This window comes from Lissotriton vulgaris, chromosome 7 (assembly GCF_964263255.1).
Source record: "Lissotriton vulgaris chromosome 7, aLisVul1.2, whole genome shotgun sequence".
Classification (NCBI taxonomy): Eukaryota; Metazoa; Chordata; class Amphibia; order Caudata; family Salamandridae; genus Lissotriton; species Lissotriton vulgaris.
In genome coordinates, this window is record NC_141695.1 from 386,398,129 (window position 1) to 386,420,424 (window position 22,296).

At 47.1% G+C, this 22,296-nt stretch overlaps 1 protein-coding gene across 1 annotated transcript in view; it reads right to left on the reverse strand.

Moving 5' to 3' along the window:
- The window catches only part of LOC147701703 (uncharacterized), a 241,016-nt gene that overhangs the window by 100,473 nt on the left and 118,247 nt on the right, over window positions 1-22,296 (reverse strand). Inside the window, exon 3 of the mRNA XM_086930336.1 lies at window positions 9,452-9,556. Coding sequence (XP_086786462.1) covers window positions 9,452-9,556 — 105 coding nt within the window. The remainder of the gene's footprint in view (window positions 1-9,451; window positions 9,557-22,296) is intronic.

Genomic DNA, 22,296 nt, shown 5'->3' on the forward strand with positions numbered 1-22,296 from the left:
CATTTGTTCTTTCTAAACACTACTCAATGTTGGAATTAAGAAGAATGGAGTTTTTAAGAAAAATTCAAACCTGAAACCGAAATCCCTAATGAAATGGAGAGAGAAAAGGTTTTTGCATTAATATACCGGGGAGCCTGATTGTTTTTGAAAAATATTTTTGACACCATCCTTCGCAGTCAGCCTAGGAAAGTATAAAACACGTATCATACTTACATGATTAGATTTGAATCCAGGTTTTATTATCATTTGCACATATTTGACAACCTTTTCATAGGGTATAGCGTATGCTTCTGTGTGTGTGCATTTCGTTTTTTATTAATAATACATTACAACCTAATAGCTTCAAGCACTGTATGCATTGATTAATTTCTTGGCTATTTGAGAACATTTTAATTTTTTATTATTAAACATAATTCTTGGGCAGTTTGGACCCAGATGCAGGGGAATGACACACGTATGCTAAGCACAAAGTACGTACCATAGATGTGCAGCCAATACTGCACAGCACCCAAGTCCTTTACTTTTTATGGGACGACCTGGAGGACATTAGGGGATTAGTTGGTCCGCTTCTTCCTGCACATGCAGGTATCTAGCACAAGTCCAAAATCTACATTTTAATTGCCTTCATGGACCCACGTGATTGTAAGTAGGGTAGTGACATCAATAGGATCTACATCCTCCGTCAGCATTAAAGGAAAAGGGCCTGACAGTGGTCAGAAATGAACACACTAATTTGTACCTTCTCCTGACCAGGAGAAGAGAGCCCCAAAATGGGGGCAAATTGGAGCGTCGCTCTCTCTCTAAAATAAGGAATGTGTGCCATGTGGGGCGTCTGTGTGTCTAGGGCTGCCCTGTTTGTGCAAAGTTGCATTCTCTGCCCCAAAGGTGCCCAGCGGTGCATGCATGCACACTAACCGCAAGAGGTGGGAGAATAGGAACTCGTTCCCTTGGGGACAAGGACTGTGGTACTATGAGTGATGTCTCTACTATTGGGCTACCACTATTTGCATGCTATGCACAGAAGGTGCCCAGGAATGTGTATTGTTGGACATGCAAGCGGTGTATAAATGTCTGTTCATCCCTTTGAGAATAAGGGATGAGCGCCCGGATTCCATCTGTAAACATTTGCCCATGTCCATACGAATGACTGCACCAAGGATGCCCAGGTATGGGCAGCGCAAGACACAGATATCCACATTAACCCCTCGATATGGCTAAGCAAAAGCTCATTCCTTGGAGAGTACGGGATGTGTGACTGTAGGGTATAGTTATTTCCCCCATCCTTACCTGTTAACTCGAAGAAGCATTTTCTGTACCAAAGGTGCCCATTGGTGTGCACTAGAAGCTGGGCACAGGCAAATGTCTGATGGTGTATGTCACTGTGCATCTGCTCTTACTTGTGCAAGTAACTGTCTATGCAAGTTGGAAAATTATGAATAAAATAATCCCACTTCTTATCAGAAATACAATTCACACTTTATACAGCAAGTCTCTGGATCCACAAAAACTTTTTGTGATGTTCACAATGGGTAAGGTTGCAGCAGAGATAGCTGTGTGCCCTTTGTCGTAAACCACTCCCAGAAGAAAAGACAGCAGCCACACACAGAGGCACAACCTTGGCATTGTATAGCAGACTGCTCAAGTGGCACAGGCAGACGCAAGTGTTTGTGACTTAAAAGGCAGGCGTTAATAGCTGCTGGTAATATTAGCCGCAACCTCATGTTCTGAGAGCGGAAATCTCATCCTGAGGCCACAATGGATACCTGGAGAGGAGTGAGCCCTGAGGGCCCTTGTGCTATCTCCCACTTCTCATTCTAAAGTGACACCCACAGAGAGATTGACACGGAGCAGAACTGTAATCGTGATCACACTATCAAACACTCTGCAGCCATGAAAGGACTTATCAGCCCTCTCAGGCCCAGGACTCACACACACATTCCTGCCTCTGCACTCCTCACTACAGCCCCCATACTTACCATGCTAACTATGTTTAGTGGTTCACATAAACAGATGTACACATACTTGGGAATCATGTCGGCAGCCTCAGGGGGAGCTAGCAGTGGTCTTGGGAAACAATGCCTGTTTCCCCTGATGTTTTCACAAACGGAAACGCATGTTGTTTTAATGCAGCACTGGTTTCTTTAAGGAATATGGGCTGCTTTAAAAAAAAAATGCTTTCCTTTTAGGAATGAAAATACAAGGATTGTGGTCTGGTGTCCCTTGTAGACCACCATCACTGTGCTTGTAGCCAATCAGAGAGGTTCACAAATTGCGGCCTCTCTTATTATTATTCATCAGGTGGGCCAGTCTGCGACCCCATGTGACCGGTGATTTTGCAGAGCGACCTTATAGAACATTGGTTGCTCTGGTAAATCAAATACTGGTCTTAAAATGTCAGTGCACAATTTCCGACTACTTTTGGTGACCAGCATGATAGTGCATCTGGCCCTTTATGTGCTCCCTGACTATCTTAGTCTTGTTAAACGGATCTTGAAAAGCAAGCCGTTATGCTGAGCTCTTCTAGACGCCAGTTGTACACTTAAGTGGCATAAGAGAGATTCATATTGAGATAGTCTTAATTGCATCTGGTCCTTCTTGACATGTCGTTTCTCACAGGCCATTACTCAAAGCGCTTCCACTTAGTATCTGGTGGTTTCCATTCTGGCCTGTCTCAGCATCTCCGCGAATTCGTCAAATTGGTACGCTTCCCAACTCTATGACCTCAGGAGCCAAGGCAATAGTGAACCCATAATTACATCTTTAATTGTTCTTTACTTCAAAGTAAGTAGTTTGTCATTTATTTGTAACTTCCTATGTAGGTCAATAAACTGTACACTATGTGGGACAACCATGACACATCTGCCCACACGTTGTTGGAATTTTTGTCAACTTGAATAACTGTATTTGCACAAATATCTTGCACCAGATTATTTACATGACATTCCCTAGTGATGATTTCTGTGGGCACCTTGATGCATAGCTTTGGCACATTTTTTCACATTCGTGAACAATCTATGTCTGGTGCATCCTATCTGCCGAAAAGGTGTTAAAGTGACTCAGTTTAATTGTTGTTTGTGTTTCTCTTTTATAATGTGTCCGCTAAAGGTTTTCTGCTCCTATGAAAATTGTGGTGTGAGAGGGATTTCTCTTCTGTAAAGCCCAGTGCAATATTTGTGAGCCTCCTACAGTGCAAAGGAGCAACCACATACCCCCATTCCAAGATACAACAATGCATTTTGTTGTACTGGTGTCAAGACGGCTACGCTCAATTCTAGTGCACTTATGTATAATTGTATCCCAATCCACACCTCAATGTCTGTGTGCTGCTAGGTCCATTCTCTATGCTGCCACTAAATGCCTCCTTAAAGATTCTTAGTTGGGCCTGGAGACGTGTAAATCAACTTCTCTATAACACATTCTGTCCATTCCGCCATTTTAGGAAAGTCATTACTTCCTGTAGTGTATCCACTAAATGCTCTCAGTGCCAATCCATCTTTCCCCATTCTTTTTGTAGTCACTCTTGAAGCAGTCTCATCTGCAACCTGGCATTGGGAACTAGTTGAATTAAAGATGCATCATTCAAAGCAACTCTGTCACCTTCCTCACTATGTGTCATGGTGTCATTTGGATCCGAAGTATGTTCTTCTCAAAAGGAGGACATTCCTTCCTGAGCCAGAAATGCTGCTGCTTTCTGACTGTATGTTACCTGTTATTATCAGCTGAGATCTTGTGAGGTTTGCTCTGATACCAAGATAGTGCAATCACTACATTGGTTGTTCTGTACAGCGCAAGCACTTATTAACAACATGTATTCTGGCCACATAATCATGTAAGACGGATAGAAATATGTGCCTTCGGGTCCGATCAGCTGCAAAAGTAGTCGCACTTTAGGTGAATATCCTGGGGTGGATTTTATGTCAGAGGGGTGAATAGAGAAGGCTCTGGCCCGCAGATCGGACAGTGAAAGTACGAGTCCTTCAGGTCGATAGTTGTCATGAAGGTGCATGGCATCATCAGAGGTGATAAGTCCAGTAAGGCAGTCGTCTGAAACACGTGGGCTCCAACTACTCTGCTTGAATGCCCATGAGCCACAAGTACCGCCAAAGCCAATCGGTTTTACCTTAGCTGGCCTTTCGACTTTGCCAATACTTGTTATTGATGCTGACCAGCATTGGCAAAAGAAAAACAATTATTGTTGATGAAGCAGGCTGAACAGTATCAGAAAAAATCAAACACAAAAAGGCCAAATGGCCAGCCACATACATGTGCATACATGCATTATGGCACTGTCAAGGTCATTCTTTTTTAGGTCTCGCCTACTAGCCATGTGCTGTCTTTTGTGAGACATACTGTGGGCTTACCAGAAGCATACAGGGACTTGAAGCTCACCCATTCATTATCATTCATTATCATTGGTTGGCTTTCCTGTCAATCATTTACTGCTTCTTATTCGTGTCACAGCTTGTCAAGCTTGTGTTTATCCCTCCCGTGGATCACTACCTCTTTACCAACACTTTTGATTGGTGGACTTCTCTGCTTGCTTTTTAAGACCTACTTCTTTCTTTTCAGTTAAGCACTTGATGAAAGTGCATGTTTTATGCACCTTTCTCCCCCTCAACGTTGCGCTCACCCTCTTGTATTTCCCCACTGCAGTCTCACCCATGTGCTTCTCCCTGCACGCTCCACATTGCTCTCCTGCCCATTGCTTCCCATCCCCTCTGTGTTGCTTCATCCACCCATGCCCTGTTCTCTTGCAAGTTGCTTCTTCTTCCCATGCCCGTACTTTCCTGTTGCCTGCTCACCCGCCTGTTTCTCTCACACCCATTCCATGCTGTTCTCTTGCCAGTTACTTCTACTCCCTGACCTTTGCCCTTTATGCTGCTTCCGCCTCGTCCAACTCCCCATGTTGTTTCCGCCCCACCTGTTCCTTGCACCCCTTCGTGTTGTTTTACCTCCACCAACATTAAAAAATATATATAGCTATTTTTTTTCTTTTTAGTTACCAATCCAGCTCGGATTGGTAATTAAACAGAAAAAAAGCACCTGCGTCATTTTGTAGGTGCGCACATGCATGGATGGTGCTTGTGCCTACAAAATGACATGGGCGGCCCCATCAAAGTTTTTTTTATTATTATTTAGCTGTGCTGTGCAGTATGGCTAAAAACTATTGGGAAAGTCAAAAGTTCGGAGAGACCTCCTAGCTTTGCCAATGCCTGTTTATTTTTAATTTGCTGTCCCAAGGTGGCGGACATCCATCAAGGAGCAGTAAATGAAAAATATACAAAAGTGTGCAAAAGTGCATTATATAACACAGAGTGAACGTGCAATAAATTGCAGCTGCTGGGAACTCCCAAAAAAAAAAATAATGATAAATAAATGGGGAGGGTTGGGAAGGCAACAGAGGAGCGTGGGTGGGATTCTACACCGTGTAACAGAGAGTAACAGTGAGCGGGGAGGGGTGAGGAAGCAACTGAGGTGCTGGGAGGCAGAAAATAAGAGGTTAGGAGTGGGAAAGCCGTGGACGAGCTTCGTGGAATAACGCAATGAGCAGGGATGGCAGGGATATCAGGGGAAGCAGCATGCAGTGAAGACAGCAAGAAAACATATGAAATCCCATGGAGAAATGGGGTAAAAAAGAAAAAAAGGAGTTCCCTGAAGTGAGCTGTGGGAGGATAGAAGTCATCCTAGCAAATGGAAGGTAAAAAGGCTATGTATGCTTCAGGGGAGGGACAAACACAAGAGGGAGAAAAGCCATGAACCAATAAGCAATCAAATGAGATGGACAGAAAAGCCAACTAGTGACAAGCAATGGGTTAACCAAAAGCACATTGTACATGTTTTTATTGCACACAACATATCCTTCAAAAACAGACAACTAAAGTTGTCTGAAAGTGAGAAATAAAAATTAGACCTACATTTTCACTACTTTTTGGATAGAAGAATGCAAACAAAGAATACCTCTCCTCTGGTTACCTGTTGTGATAATTTTATTAGCCATACCATCACTTCTGCCATCAGCTACAGTAAGTGGTTGATTCTGTGGTTGCCTATATCTAGGTGGTTTCATTCCTAAACATTTGTCAAACTGAATACAGTACCCAAGACTGAGTTTATTTGTTGTCTGCGTGTGTGGAAAGTACCCGTCACCCCCGAATGGGTTAATGTGTTCGTGATATTGGGGGTGGAGGGGTAATGGTAAAGTAGATATTGTTTCTGGAGATTAGTACCATTTCTGGCTCATCTATACCTCTACGACATATATTCTACATACTCTCCTATAGAGTGTGGGGTGTGTTTACCATCGATGGACATTCTGTGGTTGGTAGCTTTGACCATGAGCAAAGAAAGCCTATTTTTCTTCATCAGACATAGCAGTGGAATGGCTTCCCTTCTAATTGGATTTCTCATAGGCAGCATACCCATTCACTGAGTGTACTGCTTAACTTTCAAGAGCGTTGTCAAATCATTTCTCAAGTAGCGGGTGATCCAGAAAGATTCATATTTGGACCTGCAGTTTATCTCGGGTCTAAATACTCTTGGCCAAAGCTGGTGTCTAAGTACCAGCCATATTGAAACTACTCGAACCAGGTCCCTCCCTGGTCTAGTGAAATATTGATGATATCACGTTTCCTCCTCTGACAATATCCGCTGCCATCCTGAAACGTTCTTGAGGCAGGTACTTGAAGGGCGTCCTCTGTGCTCTGAGATATTGTCAGCACAAACCCTACTGCAACCACCAATCTCATGTTATAGAATGAGGTCGCAGTCGCCTTCCATCCATACACGAAGGATCGGCCGCTCTCCTGGGTTACAGGATTTGCATGGAGTTGTGGTGACAACACCTGAGCCTGGCTTGTCTTCTCTTGCCATGGTGTCCTGAGCTGCAGGTTTGTGTCTGTGCAATGAGGAACGGGGTTAAAGAGAAAGTTGGGGTCTGGAAATGGCAAGTTTTGAAGACGTGACGTCAAAACCCGGTCTCTCCTATTGATCTACACTCACCATCCCCTGCACTCGCCACGTGCGACAGACCCGATGGAGAAAAACATTGTGGTGGCAGATGAGATGTGGCCTTGTGAAGAACCGGTTGCTCAAAGGTGGTCTTGTGGTCGGACACGCGTCTGGGTAAGCAATGGCACTCGAATTGAAATAACTTTCAATTAAAAGTATTTTATCAACTAGCCACTGGGTGGCAGACGTACGCAAAACACGTAAAACTGTCGATACATTTTGCAAAAATGTAACAAGCAACCAGACCTTTATTGGGCGATTCAAAATTGAATTGCATATGATGATTCCCTTATGAATATGCCTTGTGGATTACGTGTATCTTTAACACACCTCTCTTTACGTAACCAGCAGCACACGTGGGGGCTTATCTTTTAAATCAAAAAGAGATAAAAGCGTACCCCAAGCCTCGGCACGCATACGTTTTTAGGATCCATTTTTTTGCAAACACTCCAACTTCTTGAGTTTGAAATCCTTAAACAAAGAGCGAAGGTGGGGATGAGCTGTACATGGGGACTTGGGAGAACAGATTCCTATCCATTTTTTGTAAACACTCCAACTTCTTGAGTTTGAAATCCTTAAACAAAGAGCGAAGGTGGGGATGAGCTGTACATGGGGACTTGGGAGAACAGATTCCTCAAAGTATGACAGCTGCATCCCATTGACCAGCTCCAAAGAGGGCAAACATTGTCTGTGGTTGTTGATCATTCTGTATAGCTCACATAACTATAACTAAAACACTACTACCATCAGATCATGACAGTATTCTGAGAGTTTATCTGGATTTACATTTTTTTAAATGGACACACCTCATTGAAGAATTGCACATGCTTGTTTGCCTTATTCTGTTGTGAAATATTTTGCCAACCGAAGAGTGCAGTGTACGTAGGCAACGAAAGGGAACCGCTCAGTTAGGCTAATAACCACCAGGTGGCGCACTGGGCCAACGAGCGGAAAGGGCGAATGTTTACCAATCGTGAGCCACTATTCTCGGCTAGGGCCTGTTTTTAGGAAAAATAGGACTATTGTTCGCTCACAGTACGGAAGAGTGCCGACCGACCCCCAGAACCTTGGGTTGGTGGATGCCTGAAGAGCGTCGTTGTCAGCAGCTCGACTTTACCAAAACAATTCAGCATCATCTTAGACATGTGAGGTTGTGACGAAGGCTCCTGAAGCCTATTTACAATTCGGGCTCCTGGATTTATGGTATTTATTTTTGGAACTTTTACGTCTGTGTTTATCCATATTAATTTTTTGGTCATCTAATTGTTATTTGTCCATCTTTATTTTGTGTTTTGAGTATAAACAGAGTTGTAAAATGGTGTATTTACTCATTTATTTAAAAAACATGCACTCATACTTAGAAGCCTATCGCATTTTAGCGAATATACAGCCAGATTCATCAAAGACCCGTTTTGCGAGTCTTTAATAGCGATTCATAAGGAATCGCTATTACAGACTCGCAAAACGGGATTCATGTAGGAATCGCAAAATAAAATGCGAATCCTACACATTCCTTATTTGCGATTAGCAATTTGCTAATCGCAAATAAGTTAGCGATTTAAAGGGTGCCAGGGTGTCCTGTACCGAGCGATTTAAAGGGTACAGGACACCCTGTAGAAACCCTTAAATGGAAATTTAAACAGGTGTTGCGCACACACATGTCCAAAGGACATGTGTGTGTGTAACATGCAAAAGAAAAAAATGCACTAAAGTGCTTTTTACTCTTTTTTCGCAATTTACCACGAAGTCAGACTTCGTGGTAAATTGCGACCAAATATTGCGAATTCGCAATTTCTAATTGGTTGATGAATTGCATTTAAGGAATCTCTATTAGAGATTCCTTAAATCCAATTCCTCGCAATTATGCGATTTCGCTAATAGCGATTTTTGCATTTGGGATGATGAATCCCAAATGCAAAAATTGCACTCGCAAAGGGCCAGATTCTCAGAATCTGGCCCTTTGCGAGCGCAATTTCGCTTGATGAATCGGGCTGTAAGCTTCCAAATATAACGAGACACAATAGCCACAGGTCAATAGTAGCATTATATACAAATGTATGCTAACATATCCCTGTATTTAAGAATATGCCATTCCGTCTTTTAACTCATATGCGTGTTAAGCTGTTGGCCAGCAATTCCTGAAGAACAGCGTGGAGAAGCACAATTTTCTGTATTTTTCCCCCTTTTAAAAATAAACACAGGCAGAAAACACATTGTTTTCTGTCTGTTTTTATCCTTAAAAATGAGTAAAAACTGAATTCTGGGAGCCTTATTTATAATATGCTACGCCCTTTGAAATTCAGGTCTACTAAGGAGTAAACGTGTGTTCGTCATCTAACTCCACACCTAGCCAGGTGACAGAAGCAGCATTCATCCCTACTGCCAAGTGATTTAAACATTTATAAGTAATAAATAAATAAAAACGTTTCAGAACACCTCTTACCTGCTTGTACAACCAGCCTCGGATCACGACCACAGAGTTGGGGTCCCTTTTGATGGCGTACTCCCTCTTACCGAACGTGTGCACTCTCTTCACCGACCTGGTATGCTGCAGGGTTAGAATGTAGAAGTTAAACAGATATTGCATGCTGCAGCGACACTTGGAAGTCATTTGACATAGGTACATAACACACATACTGCCGTGCACATGGAATGACCAGTAGTGGCGGGAAAGCGCGGGGGAGAATTAGGAAAAAAGGTATTTACCCACCAGCCGCCGCATTGCTCTCGGTGCTCTGTTCCAGTCCTGTCCTGGCAGTCCATGGGCTGGTGCACAGGCTCCCAGACCCTCGTGAGCTCCCGTACACCAATCCAGGTGCTGTTCTCATGCTGGTAATACTATTAACCATCATCAGAGAAGCACCGGGATTAGTCAGAGCGAGTTGGTTTGGTGCCCAGTCAGGTCCTGGGAAACTGAGCCTGTTCCTCCACCCAGCTGTGCAACACAGCTCAGGTTGGAAAGATCTAAGTGCGCATGTCAGGCTGGCTGTCGTAAGGCTGGTGGCCACATCGACAAGCGCACTTAAAGGGCCCACCACGCTTCCTCCCTGCTGCAGCTGCTGTCAAGGAAGTCCGCCTCCCTCCAGAAGCTCATGTCAAGGAAACCCCACCCTGCTAAAACTCGGTTTGGCAGACAGCCTGCAGGATGAAAAATAAAACGATAATAAAATTGTTTTATTACCATTTTAATTTTCATGATTGACTTTGCTTTTGCTGGGCTCACAACAGTGGGGGAGCCGCCACTAATGACCAGAGGGACTTTTTATGATCACGCAGAAAAGCCAAAAATAGTTGGTATGAGACCTAATATAGACAATTCTGGATATATAGAAGGGCATTTCTATTGTAATTGTAATTGCATTTATATAGCGTTAACTACCCCTGACGATGCGTTGAAGTACTTTACGGCGAGTTGCACACTACTCTGGAACCCAAGATTAATGGTTAATCGAGTGGTTAAATCTTGGTTACTTTGCTCGTAAGAAAAAAACGTTGCAATCATTTACTCTAGTCACTGTGTAATAGATTATATTTATACATGCTAGGTGTGGTTGTTAATGGGAGCTATGTGGTTTCAGGTTACTTGCTGGTGAGATAGGCTGGCGAAGATAAGGTAAGGTTAGGTTGCAGGGATAGGGTTTTAAAGCAGGAGAGGTCGTGATCTATGATATGGGGCATAGCAGTAATGTAGCTTCAAAACATGGAAGCACTCTATTAAAGTTTTAGCAGGAGAGTTGTGCTTCCTTGCCCGGTTTTCTTTTCCAACTTCTCAGTGGTTAAAGACAGTTAGTTCAATACTATATAAATCAAATGCATTCAAAAGAATGGCTTTGAAAGCTATTACAGCACCTATCACTTGTCAGTACAGAAATATATAAGGAAGAAGGGTGCACGAGAATGTGGGATCAGCCGACGATAACCCCCTTAAAGGACCTCATCGGTATAAAGTATATTAACTCTGCACTCCAAAGAAAAGGTGCTTTGAAATAGTATATCTTATATAGTGAGTACAGATCATACATGCATGCTTCCTTGTAATACAAGTCAGTCACATTAATGTTCACTCCTTTATTGACGATCTTCTTTTAAAAGCATATTTGACTGCATCCTTAGTCAACACATTTCGTCTCTCTTGGGACTTCTGCAGGGCTACAAAATTATAGATAATATTTACAACTTATACATATACAAATAAAACCATCATATATGCAAAAAACAATCTTAAAAAACAAACCATAGAGATCTTCTTTTATAAGGTCCAACAGTTTTTCATGTGCATGGCACTGGATATTATAAAGAAGTTTGGATTAACAATAAAAAGGGTTACTGAAATGAAAGCAGTATCTAGCACTTTGATCTAGAACAAAGGGTGGAAGAGTGAGCTTTTAATGGGACCGAATTCGATTTAAAAAGATTTTTATGGAGAATGACGTTAATTAAGTGCTACATTCTTGACATGCCGCATTAGAAACCTTAATGAACAATGGGCTGGTGGTGGTGTAACCAACTTCATTCTGAACACCAGATGAGTCCTACCATATTAATGGTGCTATGAAGCTGTTGGTAATACTGTGTTTTGTATACTCATAACGGGGAAGTATAAACTTAAAATACTGTCCATGTTTTGGATGTTTTGAATGCAGTGCCATGCAAATGAATAACTGTTGGACCTTATAAAAAAGATCTGTATGGTTCGTTTTTTAAGATTGTTTTTGTATTTTTTGATGCTTTTAATTGTATATGTATAAGGTGTAAATATTATATTTATTTTTGTAGCCCTGAAGAAGTCCAAGAGGGACGAAAAGTGTTGGATACGGCTACAATCAAAAATGCTTTTAAAAGAAGATCGTCAATAAAGGAGTGAACAATAATGTGACTGGCTCATTGTATTATGTGAGAAGTTGGCCCGATATGCAACGTTCGCTATTCTAGCGACCGCTATGTATCGTTCCAACGACCCTTATGGTGTTTGGTTGTAAGTCAACCTATAGACCAGCTATCCTAGTAGCGTGGATACGAGCAGTCTAAGGCTAAAGACTCGAGAGGGCGCGTTAAGCCAGCTGTTATACCACATATACCCCGTGAACACCAAGTGAAAGGACACCACACAAGTGTTATGAAAATAAACAGTATATTTATTAAGAATCACAACAGCCCTGTACTCTTTATGAGGACAGGGTACTAAGCACAAACCAAATCTCTTTAGCAAATACTTCAAGTGCACAATTAAGACAAGTGTCCGAGGACACGGAAAGATTAAGGTCTTGGGCGGACCCGATAAGGCAAGTCGGAAGCGAGGGACTCAGGACCCTAGAGTAAGGAGGCTATGCAGGCACCGAAATGCCGAGTTACCTAGCCACGAGGGCTGCGGCTGCACAAGTCTTACAGGCGTCGGGGTCTTCGCTGACGAGCCAGGAGCCGGAAGAAAAGGAGTTGCTGGCCGGCGACCAGTGCTGAATAGTTCGTAGAGATCCAAGCCTGGATCGGAGATTGATGAAACCTGAAAGCAGAGGGGACCAAGTTCGTACTACTAGCCAGTAGTCAGAAGGTACCAGGAAGGCACCGGTTGGCCGTCACCTCGACCAGGTGAGTGGGCGACGCTAGGCTCTGCAGTCTCACGGACCAGGAGGCGTTGTCGGCGACCACGGTGGAGGTGCGAGCTGGCCCACGAAGGATGATGCTGTCGGCGTCGCTGGGCCCAGGATGGGGCAACAAGCCTTGGCAGATCTCAGGGCCACGTGGTGGGCCTAAGATGGCGTCTTGAGTGGACCAGGAGGGTCCGGGGTGCTTCTCGCAAAGATGGAAGCAAGGGCCAGTCTGGAGCAACCAGACCAGCAGTGATGATTCTCGGATGTCGTCACAGAAGGGCACAAGCCAGCGGCTAGTGACCAGACAACGTGCTGAGCAGCGAGCAGAAGGGCCCCACGCAGATCGTGGAGATGCTGGGAGACTGCACTTCGGTGCTGGAGCGGCTCAGGGTCGGGGCTTCTCGGACCCCAGAGCACTCACCAGAGAGTTACCTCGATGGTCGTGCTGGTTTTAAGAGCTTGCAGGTTCTGATGATGGCCGGTCCCTCGAGGTCTCGTCGCACCCACAGATCACAGCTGAGCTGATGATGTGGGTAGAGGTCAGAGGTGCCAGGGAAGCCGGTTCTCGTCGAGCTGGGCCGTCGGATTCCTTGAGGAAGGACTTACAGCAAACCGCAGAGTTCTTAGTTGGTGCCCGCTGATGCAGGGTGACTACTCCTTAGTCACAAGGGAGAAATCTTGAGAAGAGTCTTGAATGTCCTTTCGTAGAAAGTAGTTCTTGAATCAAAGATGATCTAATTTGGAAGGGTCCCCGCTCCGGTCTTTATTCTAAAGAAAGGGGTGGGTACATGACAAGGTCCTGCCCTAAGGGTGGGACCAGGAAGGGGGGTAGTTACACCCCTCTCCCCTGCCGGATTTTCCCCAGGCCAGGGCTGTCGCCCCTGGAACTGGTTCTAACCGGCAGATGCGTAGTGAGCACCGGGGTGCCACTTCGCAGTCACCTTCTCGCCAAAGCCCTACCTACCCAGAATACACAAACCCTGTCTGGGACGGTGCGAACAGCGCCCTCGACAGGAAACCCTTTGTCCAAGTGCTCCTCGCTGGAAGGACTCCCAGCAGCAGGAGGTCAGACTCGTGTCTGTGGTGGCAGCATCCATTTTGTGGAGCTGAGGCTTCAGTTAACTTTAACCGGGGTTCACAGTTACGTACATGTCGTGTCCCTCTAGAAGGGTGGAATGCTAACCTCGTCGCCAGCATTGGTGAGAGGGCAGCACCCCGATTCGTATGACACCTTACTCGACATGCCTGGGTAACGCGACACCGGAGTTACCGATATGGTACGCGTTACCATGGAACAGCTATTGGGTCTTGATTCCGCAAGCTGCAACCGGGCTCGGCTCGAGCCTGAACCTAGCTCACACGAGCCCACGCACTCTGCCTTCAGGATCGTTAAGGCCTGCCATAGGAGTGACTGATAGGAACTCGGGTGTCCATTGTATGGTTAGATATAGAGCTACTATACCTAAAGCGAAGGGTGGTTACACGTCTTCGCCCCAGCTGTCGTGCAGCCAGTTGTGTCAAATTTAGGAGGCCAGCCAGGGGTGGCATAATACATGCTTCAGCCCCTGGCGGCCCTGGGTACACCTATGCCCTGCGTTACGGGGTCTGATAAGGTGGCCCAGTACCAATTGGTAAATGCACCTGGGGTACATATCGTAATTTAGAAAGAGAACAGCCAGGCTGTGGGTCTGATTGGCGGGCCCACAGCCAGAGAAAGTCGTAAACCAGTGAAACAAAAGCAAAAAAATCTGGGTGATCATAGGATTGCAGACCCTACTCTCCTACATGACCCCCCCCCAAACGTCGGAACAATAAGCTACCCTTGACCAGGTGAGTCTTCTTGTTCTAAGTGGAAATATCTGGAGAGCCCATCGGCATTGCCATGATCAGTACCAGGTCTATGTTCCACTGTAAAGTCCATCCCCTGTAGGGAAATGGACCACCTAAGCAGTTTGGGGTTTTCACCCTTCATCTGATTTAGCCACAAGAGGGGCTTATGGTCGGTCTGAATCTTGAAGTGAGTGCCAAACAAGTATGGCCTCAGCTTCTTCAGGGCCCAAACCACAGCAAAGGCCTCCCTCTCAATAGCTGACCAATTCTTCTCTCTAGGGGTCAGCCTTCTGCTTATAAAAGCAATGGGCTGGTCTTGACCATCAAAATTCAGTTGAGAAAGAACAGCTCCCACACCCAACTCAGAAGCATCTGTTTGGACAATGAATGGTTTGGAGTAGTCCGGACTCTTGAGGATAGGCGCCGTGCACATGGCCTGCTTTAGGTCATCGAATGCTTTTTGACAGCTCGCTGTCCACTGAACCTTTTTTGGCATTTTCTTACTTGTCAGTTCGTTTAATGGTGTCACAATGGAACCATAGTTCCTGACAAACTTCCTATAGTAACCAGTCAGGCCCAAGAAAGCTCGAACCTGAGTCTGGGTGGTTGGAGGAGCCCAGTCCCTGATTGACTGTATCTTGCTCTCCAGTGGCTGAACCAGACCTCCACCTACAAGGTGGCCCAGGTATATAACCTGTGTCTGCCCTATCTGGCACTTGGTGGCCTTGATAGTGAGACCTGCTGCTTGCAGTGCCTCTAACGTCTTCCGCAGGTGGACCAGGTGATCCTCCCAGGTGGAGCTAAAGACAGCAATATCGTCAAGATACGCCGCACAGAAGTCATCCAGCCCAGTAAGGACTTGATTCACCAACCGTTGGAAGGTGGCAGGTGCATTTTTTAGACCAAAGGGCATCACCACGAATTGATAATGCCCACCAGGGGTTGAAAATGCGGTTTTAGGCTTGGCGTCCTCAGCTAACCTGATTTGCCAATACCCAGCTGTCAGGTCAAACGTACTTAAGTAGTTGGCCGAAGCCAATCTATCGATAAGCTCGTCTGCCCTTGGTATTGGGTGGGCGTCAGTCGTAGTGACTGCATTGAGACCCCTGTAGTCTACGCAAAACCTCATCTCTCTCTTACCACCCTGGGTGTGAGGTTTCGGCACTAGAACTACGGGACTAGCCCAAGGGCTATCCAAGGGTTCAATGACTCCCAGCTCCAACATTTTCTGCACTTCACTCTTGATGCAGTCCCTAACGTGATCAGGCTGCCTGTAGATTTTACTCTTGACGGGCAAGCTGTCACCAGTGTCAACCTCATGGGTGCACCAATCGGTCTGACTGGGGGTTAGAGAAAACATATGTCTGAACGACTGAAGAACCTGTTTACAGTCGCTCTGTTGATGTTCGGAGAGGCTGCCACAAAAGACAACACCATCTACCGAGCCATCGTCAGGATTCTGAGTGAGCAGGTCGGGGAGAGGGTCACTCTCCTCCTCCTGTCCCTCATCTAGGGCCATGAGCAAACTCATGTCCTTCCTGTCGACATATGCTTTTAGCCTGTTGACATGAAGCACCCTGTGGGGGCTCCGGGGAGTTCCCAGGTCGACCAGGTAGGTGACCTCTCCCTTTTTCTCCAGGATGGTGTAGGGCCCGGACCATTTGTCCTTGAGTGCTGCTGGGGCCACTGGCTCCAACACCCACACCTTCTGTCCGGGCTGGTAAACAGTCAAGACAGCCTTTTGGTCATGCCAAGCTTTTTGGAGTTCTTGGCTGGCCTTAAGGTTTTCAGATGCCCTTTCCATGTATTCAGCCATCCGCGAGCGGAGGCCAAGCACATAGTCCACTATGTTGGCTGCAGGCTTTTTGAGAGGTCTCTCCCATCCTTCCTTCACCAAACACAGGGGTCCCCTTACAGGATGCCCGTACAAAAGTTCAAAAGGGCTGTAGCCAACCCCCTTCTGCGGGACTTCTCTGTAGGCGAACAAGAGGCAGGGGATCAGGACGTCCCATCTACGCCGAAGCTTTTCCGGTAGTCCGTGAATCATCCCTTTAAGGGTCCTGTTGAATCTCTCAACAAGCCCATTGCATTGTGGATGATAGGGTGTAGTGAACTTGTAGTTGACACCACATTCCTTCCACATAGCAGTTAAGTAGCTCGACATAAAGTTTGCACCTCTGTCGGAGACGACCTCCTTAGGGAAGCCCACTCTGGAGAATACTCCAACTAGGGCTCTTGCCACAACAGGTGCTGTAGTGGTCCTAAGGGGAATAGCTTCAGGATACCTGGTGGCATGATCCACTACCACCAGTATAAACTTGTGCCCTGAGGCTGTAGGTGGTTCCATGGGACCGACGATGTCGATCCCCACCCGTTCAAAGGGCACCCCCACCACAGGCATTGGTATAAGGGGGGCCTTTGTCGTGCCACCTGACTTACCACTGGCTTGGCAAGTGACACATAGGCGGCAAAACTCCTTGGTATCTTCGTTCATGTGAGGCCAGTGAAAGTGTGAGACGAGCCTGTCCCACGTTTTCGTCTGGCCTAAGTGACCTGCTAAGGGAATCTCGTGGGCCAAGGTAAGTAGGAAACCACGCTGAGACAAGGGTACAACCAGCCTCCTGGTCATGCCAGGCTTGGGGTCTCTTGACTCAGTGTACAGGAGTCCATCTTCCCAGTATACCTTGTGGGTACCTGTGGCGTTCCCAGCAGCCTCAGCAGCAGCCTGCTGTCTGAGGGGTTCAAGAGAAGGGCAGTCTAACTGGTCCTTCCCCAGGTCTTCCCTTGAGGGTCCCCCTGAACCCAAGAATTCAACTTGATCAAGTTCGAATTCCCTAGGCTCAGTTTCCCTCAATTCCTGTAGGTCAGCCTCCTCTGAGACCTGATCCTCGACCTGGGGCAAGGGGGAAGGCGCAGCCTTAACCCTACTGCTCTTTTTCTTGGGAGGTGTCTGGTCCGTTGTTCCAGGATCCAGCACCTGTTCAGTGGGGCATTTCCTGACCTGTGACCTAGTCACAGCGAACACATGTGCTGGCAAACCTAACATTTCCATGTGAGTCCGGTGCTCCACTTCTGACCATTGTGACGACTCCAAATCATTGCCCAACAAACAATCCACTGGGAGGTCTGGACTAACTACAACCTTCTTTTGGCCAGTTACCCCTCCCCAGGAGAAAGCTACAATTGCCATACTGTGATTGGTAGTGACATTGCTTGCATTGGTCACCAGGAATTCTGTACCTGGCATGATCTGTCCAGGGTCCACAAAGTTAGGCGTCACCATGGTGACGCTGGCACAAGTGTCCCTATAGGCCTGAGCCATCTTTCCATTTATGAAAGGCGTCTGTCGGTATTTGCCCAAAGTATTGGGGCTTACGTCAGGGGATACGTCCGCGTCCCCTGTACTGACAAGGACAGCCTGAGTGAGTGTGCCAACTAAGTTGTCACGCCCCTCAGAACCCAGGGTTAACCCTACTAAACCCTTGGGAGGCGCACTACCACTGCTGACTGTACTAGGGGGCACAGGTGCCTTAGGGGCTGCAGTGGCAGGAGTCTGCCCTCCTCCTTTCTTGGTGCACTCACTAAACCAGTGAGATTTACTTTTACAGTACTGGCACCATCTTTTGGATTGGCCTTCTTTCTTCTTTTGGGGAGCCTGGCCCCCACCCTCTTTGGGTTGTTGGGGACCTGTCGAAGACTTCTGGTCATTTTGTTCCCCTTTAGAATCTTTACCCTTCTGGTCTGCTTTCTTCTGACCACCTTGATTCTGGCCCTGGTTCTGTTTAACTCTTGTACGAACCCATCTGTCTGCCTTCTTTCCCAATTCTTGGGGAGAGGTCAGATCCGAGTCGACAAGATGCTGATGCAACAACTGGTTCTGACAATTGTTTAAAATTTGTTCTCTCATCATCAAATTATACAATCCTTGATAATCAGTAACCTTACTGCCCAGCAACCAGCCCTCAAAAGCCTTAGTGGCACAATCGACAAAATCAGACCAATCTTGAGACTGCGTTTTCTGGGTATCCCTGAACAGCACCCGGTACTGCTCAGTGGTTAGGCCGAACCCTTCAACGAGTGTATTTTTCAAGATTTGGTAATTGTTAGCATCCTCCACCCTTGTGGTGAGGAGCTTGTCTCTTCCTTTTCCTTCAAAGGAGAGCCACAAGATAGCTGCCCACTGACTCTGGGGAACACCCTGCACAGTGCAGGCCCTCTCCAAAGCAGTAATCCATTTGTGGATGTCGTCCCCTTGTTTAAAGGGGGGCACTATCTTACCAAGGTGTTTCGTATCGAAACTCTTTTCCCTATTACTAGGTACATTGCTGCCACCAGTGGGGACTACCCCACTTAACTGTTGCTCTCTAGCAAAGGCAAGCCTTTCTTTGGCCAGGGCAAGTTCTTCCCTTTCAATCCTTAGATTGGCTGCCCTTTCCTTAGCTTCGTACACTCTCCTCTGAGGGGACGTCATCCCTTTCTGAGAAGAGTTGTGAGAGCCATTGGTTTGAAGGGATCTGCCAGAGTCTCTTGACAGAGATCGGGCTCGTCCATTCCCAATGTTAAGCTGACCTGATAGTGGCCCCAGGGGTCCCCCAGCACCGCTATCATGTTTGCTTAAGTTGGACCTGCTTAGTCTGACGACTTCTACCTGTCCCTTATCTGCCTCATCCCCAGAGAGATCCTCATCCTCATCCTCCTCCACATCTTCGTTCTCAGTTGCGAGGTGGATGAGGTCAGGATCGTCTCGAGTTCCCTCGAGGGGAGGCATGTCTCCTTCTGGATTAGAAGAGCTACGAAGTTTCTCAGCTCTCCTGGCATCATAAGTCTCCAAGAGACCAATCAGAAAGGACGTTGTGGGGTTAGACCCCTGCTGAATCTTCCTGGAGTGACACAGTCTTCTTAACTCCTTGAAGCTCAGCACAGTATATCCTGAAGGGATGACCTGTGGAGGGTCAACTGACACAAGGGGAGACTCAGAGTTTCCTCCTTTGTCCGACATACTGTTTCTAGTGTGGTGTAAGTGATGCACCTACCTACACTACATGTTTACCTACTGTACCCTTGCTAAGAGTTGTAGCCAAGGTGTGCTAAGCCTTGAGGAGCTACAACAGCTGGTTCAGTAGAACTCAGAGTATTCTAAGCTTTTAGTTATATGTACTAACAGTACTTGTGCGATCTTTCAACAAGATGTTCCTAGGATACGTGTGGTAAAACAACAGCAAGCTCAAATCCCACCGCTGCCACCAATGTGAGAAGTTGGCCCGATATGCAACGTTCGCTATTCTAGCGACCGCTATGTATCGTTCCAACGACCCTTATGGTGTTTGGTTGTAAGTCAACCTATAGACCAGCTATCCTAGTAGCGTGGATACGAGCAGTCTAAGGCTAAAGACTCGAGAGGGCGCGTTAAGCCAGCTGTTATACCACATATACCCCGTGAACACCAAGTGAAAGGACACCACACAAGTGTTATGAAAATAAACAGTATATTTATTAAGAATCACAACAGCCCTGTACTCTTTATGAGGACAGGGTACTAAGCACAAACCAAATCTCTTTAGCAAATACTTCAAGTGCACAATTAAGACAAGTGTCCGAGGACACGGAAAGATTAAGGTCTCGGGCGGACCCGATAAGGCAAGTCGGAAGCGAGGGACTCAGGACCCTAGAGTAAGGAGGCTATGCAGGCACCGAAATGCCGAGTTACCTAGCCACGAGGGCTGCGGCTGCACAAGTCTTACAGGCGTCGGGGTCTTCGCTGACGAGCCAGGAGCCGGAAGAAAAGGAGTTGCTGGCCGGCGACCAGTGCTGAATAGTTCGTAGAGATCCAAGCCTGGATCGGAGATTGATGAAACCTGAAAGCAGAGGGGACCAAGTTCGTACTACTAGCCAGTAGTCAGAAGGTACCAGGAAGGCACCGGTTGGCCGTCACCTCGACCAGGTGAGTGGGCGACGCTAGGCTCTGCAGTCTCACGGACCAGGAGGCGTTGTCGGCGACCACGTGGAGGTGCGAGCTGGCCCACGAAGGATGATGCTGTCGGCGTCGCTGGGCCCAGGATGGGGCAACAAGCCTTGGCAGATCTCAGGGCCACGTGGTGGGCCTAAGATGGCGTCTTGAGTGGACCAGGAGGGTCCGGGGTGCTTCTCGCAAAGATGGAAGCAAGGGCCAGTCTGGAGCAACCAGACCAGCAGTGATGATTCTCGGATGTCGTCACAGAAGGGCACAAGCCAGCGGCTAGTGACCAGACAACGTGCTGAGCAGCGAGCAGAAGGGCCCCACGCAGATCGTGGAGATGCTGGGAGACTGCACTTCGGTGCTGGAGCGGCTCAGGGTCGGGGCTTCTCGGACCCCAGAGCACTCACCAGAGAGTTACCTCGATGGTCGTGCTGGTTTTAAGAGCGTGCAGGTTCTGATGATGGCCGGTCCCTCGAGGTCTCGTCGCACCCACAGATCACAGCTGAGCTGATGATGTGGGTAGAGGTCAGAGGTGCCAGGGAAGCCGGTTCTCGTCGAGCTGGGCCGTCGGATTCCTTGAGGAAGGACTTACAGCAAACCGCAGAGTTCTTAGTTGGTGCCCGCTGATGCAGGGTGACTACTCCTTAGTCACAAGGGAGAAATCTTGAGAAGAGTCTTGAATGTCCTTTCGTAGAAAGTAGTTCTTGAATCAAAGATGATCTAATTTGGAAGGGTCCCCGCTCCGGTCTTTATTCTAAAGAAAGGGGTGGGTACATGACAAGGTCCTGCCCTAAGGGTGGGACCAGGAAGGGGGGTAGTTACACCCCTCTCCCCTGCCGGATTTTCCCCAGGCCAGGGCTGTCGCCCCTGGAACTGGTTCTAACCGGCAGATGCGTAGTGAGCACCGGGGTGCCACTTCGCAGTCACCTTCTCGCCAAAGCCCTACCTACCCAGAATACACAAACCCTGTCTGGGACGGTGCGAACAGCGCCCTCGACAGGAAACCCTTTGTCCAAGTGCTCCTCGCTGGAAGGACTCCCAGCAGCAGGAGGTCAGACTCGTGTCTGTGGTGGCAGCATCCATTTTGTGGAGCTGAGGCTTCAGTTAACTTTAACCGGGGTTCACAGTTACGTACATGTCGTGTCCCTCTAGAAGGGTGGAATGCTAACCTCGTCGCCAGCATTGGTGAGAGGGCAGCACCCCGATTCGTATGACACCTTACTCGACATGCCTGGGTAACGCGACACCGGAGTTACCGATATGGTACGCGTTACCATGGAACAGCTATTGGGTCTTGATTCCGCAAGCTGCAACCGGGCTCGGCTCGAGCCTGAACCTAGCTCACACGAGCCCACGCACTCTGCCTTCAGGATCGTTAAGGCCTGCCATAGGAGTGACTGATAGGAACTCGGGTGTCCATTGTATGGTTAGATATAGAGCTACTATACCTAAAGCGAAGGGTGGTTACACGTCTTCGCCCCAGCTGTCGTGCAGCCAGTTGTGTCAAATTTAGGAGGCCAGCCAGGGGTGGCATAATGCATGCTTCAGCCCCTGGCGGCCCTGGGTACACCTATGCCCTGCGTTACGGGGTCTGATAAGGTGGCCCAGTACCAATTGGTAAATGCACCTGGGGTACATATCGTAATTTAGAAAGAGAACAGCCAGGCTGTGGGTCTGATTGGCGGGCCCACAGCCAGAGAAAGTCGTAAACCAGTGAAACAAAAGCAAAAAAATCTGGGTGATCATAGGATTGCAGACCCTACTCTCCTACATATTACATGAAAGCATACTTGTCTGATCTATACTGAAGATATTAGTTATGCTAATTCACAATACCTTTTGTTTGGAGTGCTGAGTTACTATTCTTTATACTATATAAATCCACCTTGTAGATGACTCACTCACGCGCCAGTC